This window comes from Olea europaea, chromosome 8, assembly GCF_002742605.1.
Source record: "Olea europaea var. sylvestris chromosome 8, O_europaea_v1, whole genome shotgun sequence".
NCBI classification, from domain to species: Eukaryota; Viridiplantae; Streptophyta; class Magnoliopsida; order Lamiales; family Oleaceae; genus Olea; species Olea europaea.
Window position 1 is genome coordinate 138,789 of NC_036244.1, and position 7,251 is coordinate 146,039.

General features: G+C 31.7%; 1 protein-coding gene across 1 annotated transcript; it reads right to left on the reverse strand.

Annotated features, from left to right (window-relative positions):
- Positions 1–2,056: 2,056 nt before the first annotated feature.
- Positions 2,057–6,944, reverse strand: LOC111399180 (bifunctional adenosine 5'-phosphosulfate phosphorylase/adenylylsulfatase HINT4). Its single transcript, XM_023026451.1, has 7 exons — positions 6,795–6,944; positions 6,621–6,704; positions 4,167–4,260; positions 4,009–4,075; positions 2,731–2,808; positions 2,490–2,619; positions 2,057–2,374 (listed from the first exon to the last, which is right to left on the reverse strand). The coding sequence occupies exons 1-6, from the start codon at positions 6,867–6,869 to the stop codon at positions 2,523–2,525; spliced, it is 495 nt and encodes a 164-aa protein (XP_022882219.1). The 5' UTR covers positions 6,870–6,944; the 3' UTR covers positions 2,057–2,374; positions 2,490–2,522.
- Positions 6,945–7,251: the final 307 nt, after the last annotated feature.

Genomic DNA, 7,251 nt, shown 5'->3' on the forward strand with positions numbered 1-7,251 from the left:
CTTAAATTAATTGAAAACTATAGGCCCTACATACCTAAAAAGCTACTAAAGATAAATAGCCCATGTCATTGAAAAATAAAAGTCATATTTCTTGCTAAAAACCCGTCACCCTTGCCGTCAGATTAAGGATTTGGACTACTACTCTTAAGAAAATTGAATTTTTAGTATAGAACCTCAAGTTTTCATATAATTTCCGACTCAAGCTTAAATTAGCAATTTAATTTGCTTAAAGTAAGGTGAACATTAAGATTTCAAGAATATTATTTTTAAACGAGCAAGATACAATTTTTAGTGGACTTCGATAGCTAAGCCGAACATTATTCAAAGACAAAAGTTTAAAAAACTCAGATTTGTGGGTAGAAACTAGAAACATGGAGAACCAAGAAACGATTTGTTGTCGTTAGGAGAAATGAAGAGGCAAATTTTCGAACAGCATCTCAAGGCAGTAGCGAACTTTAGTTGAATGCATTGCTTGAAGAATTGAGAACAGCCTGTCAAATTGTTCAATGATTATAAAGCATCGGAAAAAGGTGGATCATAATCCAGTGAAAAATAGAACCACGCATGTTGGGATAGATTGTAACTTTATCAAGAAAATCTGGTAGAAGATATGTACATTGCTTATACCTACCTACCGAGAAACAATTACCAAATATTCTTAACGAACTATTTTTTCCCAAATTTTAGTAAACAAATTAAGAGAGCGTTAATTTTCCACCAAAATTCATACTTTTGTACTTTTTAATTGACAATCTTTTTCATGGAAAATATTATCTTACTTTTGGTCACAAACCCATATTTTTCTTGAAAACAATGAACAAATTTTTTTATTCACCATCTTTTTCTCTTTCATCTACCTATCAATAAAAAAATGAACAAATATAACATTTTCTAAATTAAAAATAAAATCAATCAAACACATTTAATTGATAATTTTCATGGAAATAATTTCTACTCAATTTAATTGTCTAGAATTTATTTTCTTTCCACGTAAATTTCATACTTACAATCAAACACATGAGTGTTTAATTGGCTTAATTTTTCATGAAAAATGTTATTTTTCATCCAAATTCCTACTTTTGGGATGTTTGATTGACAAATTTTTTCATGAAAAATATTTTCCAACTTTCGATCACATGATCATATCTTCCTAAAAAACAAGGAAAATATTTTCTTTAGGAAGAGATGATTTTAATTTTTCAGGTAATTAACTATTTCTTTTTCGCTACTATCTATCCACTCTCTCTCTCTCTCATTTATCCGCCCATAAAAAATGGATAAATATAATATTTTCTAGGTTAAAAACTAAATCAATCAAATACATTTAATTATTAATTTCTATATAAATAAGTTCTAAGCAGTTGAATAATCTAAAATTTATTATCTTTCCATGCAAATTTCATTTTTGTAATCAAACGCACCCTAAAAAAAGCTTTCACCTTCATAATTTCTTTCCCTGCTAAGAAAAGAAATCCACATCTTACGACCCACCTGGCCTTAGGTTCATGATATTATTGAGTAACATGAGATCGAAAATGCTAAATAATAAGCCAACATGCATGATCTTCAAATGACAAACCAGATAATTATTGTTAATCCGAAATAGACTAATGAGATCGCATGGTGAAATTTTCCTAAATTAATTTTGAATGGGACCACTCCTGGCTCTTGATTTTGCATGACTTTCAAAATCCAAGTGTGATTTAAACTATTTACTTGCGTAATTGGAAGTAATTTTATTTCCTGCTCTAGTTTTGGAGGATAAGGTGGGTTAACTCCATATTCGTGTAGGATATTATTGGTGTTTAATAAAGCACAGTCGTGCTATGTGGAGAACAGCCATAGGATAAATAATACATAGCAGAATGACGAGGAGCCATATTTAGGAAGAGCCAACTACGTGCACGTTTGTACTATCAATAAATCTTTCATAGTACAACTAGTTAGTTTAGTTGCACTTTTAACCCAAACTAAAGATTACAGGAAAAAATGCGCTCTCTCTCTCTCTCTCTCTCTCTCTGTGTGTTATATTTAGAGCAGCTTAGTAGCAAGAATGAGAGTGAAAAACTGAAACTTTCAGACATATAATTATGATACTGTAATTCAATTCTATACAGAAAGATATCGCAGATCTTGAGCACTCACACTGACAACCACCTTCTAATGTAAGATTAGAAACAAAGAGAATTCAGTTTTAGCTGTTCACCCAAGTAGGATAGTACTTCTATAGTGGATTTTGAATTCACAACATTGGTTCAGCAGAGAGGATAAAGGACTCGCCTTTTTCTCAGAATAAAAAACTACCTCAAGAGAACCACCAAAGTATTTTGTCATGCAAAAAATCTTGGAAAAATTCGTGGATGGAAAGGCTTTCCTGCAGAAATTATTCCATTGCAATATGAAGATAAATAATCACAACATGGAAATCACAATCTCTATCAAATTTTATGGGGAAATTATTTTAGAAAATTGGGTTTGCAAAGACTCACATTTGGAAATCAGATTGATTGGAGAACAGATCATCAAAGAGGATATAAAGGCTTTATCCTGTCCAACAATTTATCAGCTTCAATAAATCCTCCAAAGGGTCCCAAAGACGAGTATTTTACCCGTTTCCACCTTTTCAAATAATTAAAAAAATAGATCAACAGTGAATATTTGTCAGGTGAAAGAAAGAAAAAAATATTTGAGAATAGATAGAATGAGAATAAATCCAGACCAAAGGCTCACCTGGGGATAAAGGGAAGTGCAAAACAATGGAGGTGCAGATGATTGACACTGTTTAATGGAGGCTGATGAAAACCGAATCTAATAAATCAGAAAAGTTAAACTGAATGTCAAAAATTTTCAAGATCAAATAGATGTTTAAAAAAAAATAAAAAATAAATACAGTGCTACTAAGTAGAGGTTAGAATTTATTTTTATTTATTTTTTATTATTTTATTTTATTTTTCATTTTTATTTTTTCAGTTCCAAAAACCAATCTATTGTTCAAGTCGTCAATAACAAAGATCTCCCTCCTTGGTATGAGGTACGCATTTATTGTTGTCAAGAGTTCAGTTCCAATATTGGTCAGGACAACAAATTGGTCTCGTTGGAGAATGAAGTTGCAACCTATCTTGTCAGAGTCGAATTCTTTCAGTCGAGAAGAAATTATGGGAATCCTAGTAGAGATATTATTTAATTTACATTTTTTTAACTTCGATACTTAGCTTAGAAAATGTTTTATTTAATAGATTTTTAGTATTTTATTAGTTATTTACTGTCCAGATTGGCAAATTGGATACTTATTTTAGGAAACATAATTAGGTTTTAATTTAATAAATTTTCTTGTATTTTCCAACTTTATTTAGACTAGTTTAAATCATATATAAAGCCCTTGTTTGAGCCCCATTTTGGAGGAAAAATGAATTTTTGAATAGTGTATTGATGAAAAATATGTGGTTAAAAAATAAGGGAAAGTTTTGGATTTACGTGTAATATTATTTTATTGAAGAATGTGTGGTTGAAATGATATCAAAATATTGTAAAAGAATGCATTTTTTTTTATATAATGAGGCTCAAACAAGCCGAAAGGAACTTATGCAATGTAATAATTAAATTTTGATATTGAATCTCTTCTTCTATTTCTCATCTCTCTTCCTCTTTCTTTCAAAATCTTGCTCTTATTGAATGTGTGCTACGTCAATAAATTTACTAAAAACTATGATAATTAGATAGTAATGCTGATCTATTTTCATTCAGAGCTATATATCAGCCCCTAAAAATCAATCAATAAACCCTTTAAAGATTTTAGTTATAAATAGAGAACATAGCAAGGTTCAGTATAGAATCTCATAGCCATCAAATGAAAAACTGATTAAATCTTGGGATCCCAATGTTAAAATAATTAAAGCTCTTCTAGAGTGTCTAGAATATATCAGCACAGAGTGCTGCAAATCAAACACATGTAAGTGTGGAGGCATAAAGAAGGATATGGCTCCATTTTGGTGCATTGGAAAGGAATACCTGTATCTCTTGGCGTGAGGTGCGTCTCTTTGCACTAGATTCTGCCCCACATTTAGCATGTGACTGACTATAAGGACACGAAATTAATCAGATGAAATAACAGGTCCACAAAGTAACAGCAAGATTCCAAACCAATAAACGACTGGACAATTTTTTACCTAATAAAAAGTCTTTGGATCTCTGTCCCCCTTTGGGGGGGGGGGGGTGAAAGGGGGGGGGGGGGGTAATTGATAAGCCCCCAATTAAGCATACCTATTCTAGAAGAATAGAGAAGAGGGGGGAGGGGCAGTAACAAATAACAAATTCTGTTAGGAGTAAAGAGCGAGGAGGCAATTCGGTTAGTAGTAGTCTATAAATAGAAAAGGGTTGGGAAGAGATAGGCATGCAAAAAGAATATTTCAGTAAGAGTGGATGTCATACGACCTCTAACGGTCATCTTTAATTCGGTTCTGTTTCTTTCTTTCTGTAATTGGAATTTTTCCATTAATACAAGTCTCTTTTCACAGTTGATTTCCTTGTTTTTTCCATTAAAGTCTACAGCACTCTGGGTGGTACCTATCATAAACTTAGTATAAATGCAAATTCCCACATGTTTTTGCTTTGAAGAAGGGATGAATGCTTGGTCAAACCCTTATATGGAAAATCCATGAAATATGCTTTTTGTCATATTCATAATTGACCAAACATAAGGTAATGTGTAGTGTGAATGCATGTGTATATAGAATATAGTATTCACGTGAGGAATGAGAGAGAGATTCTTGCTCATTTCACAAATTTCAAGGAACAACAATTTTCAATACTAGAATTAATAGCCTTTCCAGCATCATGGATTTTTCATTAATTATGTATGCCTAGTCTTGTCCTATTTAAGCTCCTCATTCACATTCACATGCTACCACTCAATATTATTTTTCAATCCAAATAAAATACATGCACATAGCCAAGGTGGAAATTATAAAGGGATCAAGCAGATTTATTCAATCTCTATTACTCTTTCTTTTAAATTTCACTGTAAGTACGCTACCCATGTTGGATTATTATTATGTTTCAAGAAAATTATTATGGGTTCCATATGGTACAATATGATTATGATTATGCAAAGGGAATTGGAGTTTAATAGTACTACACATAAGAATTCTTAGCATCTATGCTCGGTAAAATTCTTATGTTTCCATTATGTTGATTATGATTATTATGCTCTTTCAAATTATATATGATAATAATTCATAGCGTACTTATTGAGATTTTATAAATATAACTCTATGATATTTCCTCCTTTTGGACAATTGATGGTTCAAGGCAGTCAACGTGGAGATGACAACTCGCTGGGATTATTAAATTATTTTGTGTTTAAAACACAACTTTAAATTTCTAATTTAGAAGTTACATTTGAATTATTTTATTTATTTATTTTTCACAGCTACATAATAAAAAAACAATTTATTTACTTATCGAAGAAAAAAATTATTTCGTGTTCTTATTTTAGTTCTTATGAAAGAATTTGAGTTTTATTTAATGACACTTGAATAGTCAAGGATTCGGGCTGTCACACATGTAGAAGAAAATACTAATCATCAGCCATATAAGTCTAACTACTAATGAATATCGTCATTTCCTTATTATGGGCAATCAAGCTTATAGATCATAACTACCAGCACACAGTTATGAAACTCTCAAATGCAAAACAGGAGTGAGTAATCATCATGTACACCCTACAATAAACCATGTCAAAAGTCTTTGATTAAGCTTGCCCAACTAATTGCTTTCCTACATTGCAACTACTGATAGACTGTAATCTCAGATTGGAGAAATTCTAGAAAATGAGGGAACTCAAAATCCGCACTGCAATGTGCTTATACAACCCATCTTTTGGAAATTTGTAGTTGGAAAGAATTATTTATGTCAAACTCTCCCTCTATTAAATTGTCTCCAATCTTGATTTGAAAAGCTAAGAAATAAACATGAAAAAGTTCTTGCAGATTCACTCGAGGGTGAGTGTCCCTCACCATTGATGCTGAACTCCATACACTATCAATAGTTTATGAGTACTATTTTCAGATACTGCACTCTTCACGTTTCAACAAGACATATTTATGTCATGCCACTAGCACAAAAGTGTGTGTTTCAGATGAGGTTGCATTTGAACTCATTAATCATTTGGAACAAATCTGTTTTCAAGCCAGAATATTCAAAGTCGAGAGTATGTACGATAAGTATTCAAAGGTGGAGATAGAAACCTTACTAAAGCCACAAAACTGATTCTTAATCAACCAAATTACAAGCGTCCATGATAAGCTACTTACTTTTTCTTTTCTGTTTTTCCTTTTCCCAGACGAAAATTGATTGTTGGACCTCCAAAGAATATGTGCACTTAGGTTTCTAAATAATCCGCATAATCATATCTATTTCAATTATATTTTGTCATTGAATTTCCAACTAATTCCATCCAATATTAGCTCCATAGTCAGCAAATGCAAACTTGCAATAAGTAACTAAAAGCCAATTCAATCCAACAAAAAGATGATAAATACCAAATAAAAGTCATTTATAATCAGCAACGTCGAATTTGGAAGAAATTAATCAACAGCAACGCCCTGAATGCTCATTTAAACTGAAAACAAATGAAAATGTGAAAAATTAGACAGAGACCTGAATGCAGATGGATTTATATCTTGAAAAGCAACGACCCTATCATCCTGCATAAATAAAAAGCGCAGAATTCATTATTTTGAAACGATAAAAGCTTTGCGCCGCCGTGGGTAAGGAGGAGCCGACTGGGGGTTGACCTTGTGGAGAAGAGTGGTTGAGGTGGCAGAGCGGGCGATTTGGCAGAAGATGCACGACGATACAGCTCCTTCCATTCCTCCACGGATGATTCAATTTTTGGGATTTGACGCTACAAAATGGCGTGTAACGGGGTTCTTTATATTATTTTATTAATATTATTTCTTTCAAATTCATGTAGGCCCGTTTGATATGGAAAATTTTCAGTCGAAAATGAAATTTTGGCCATGGAATTCATCTTCCCACTCCCAAGGTTTTGGTGGAAATTGACTTTTTCAGTTTCCATTTTCTTTTCTTTTCTTTTTTTAACAATGTAAACAAATTCTATTCACAAATATAACAAATTTTATTCATTTAATTCACAATTTTTATGAAAAATAAAATCAAATAAACATCAAAAGATTCAAAATTTTAATTTTTTTTTAAGTAAAAATTATATCAATCAAACATATTTAATTG

Bases quoted from the DNA above. Each gene is read 5' to 3' on its own strand.
- LOC111399180 (XM_023026451.1), bottom strand. From the start codon at position 6,869: ATGGAAGGAGCTGTATCGTCGTGCATCTTCTGCCAAATCGCCCGCTCT. The intron at 6,705-6,794 runs GTCAACCCCCAG...TTATTTATGCAG, and splicing joins CAACCACTCTTCTCCACAAG to GATGATAGGGTCGTTGCTTT. The intron at 4,261-6,620 runs GTTTAAATGAGC...CTTCTAGAATAG, and splicing joins CACATTTTCATTTGTTTTCA to GTATGCTTAATTGGGGGCTT.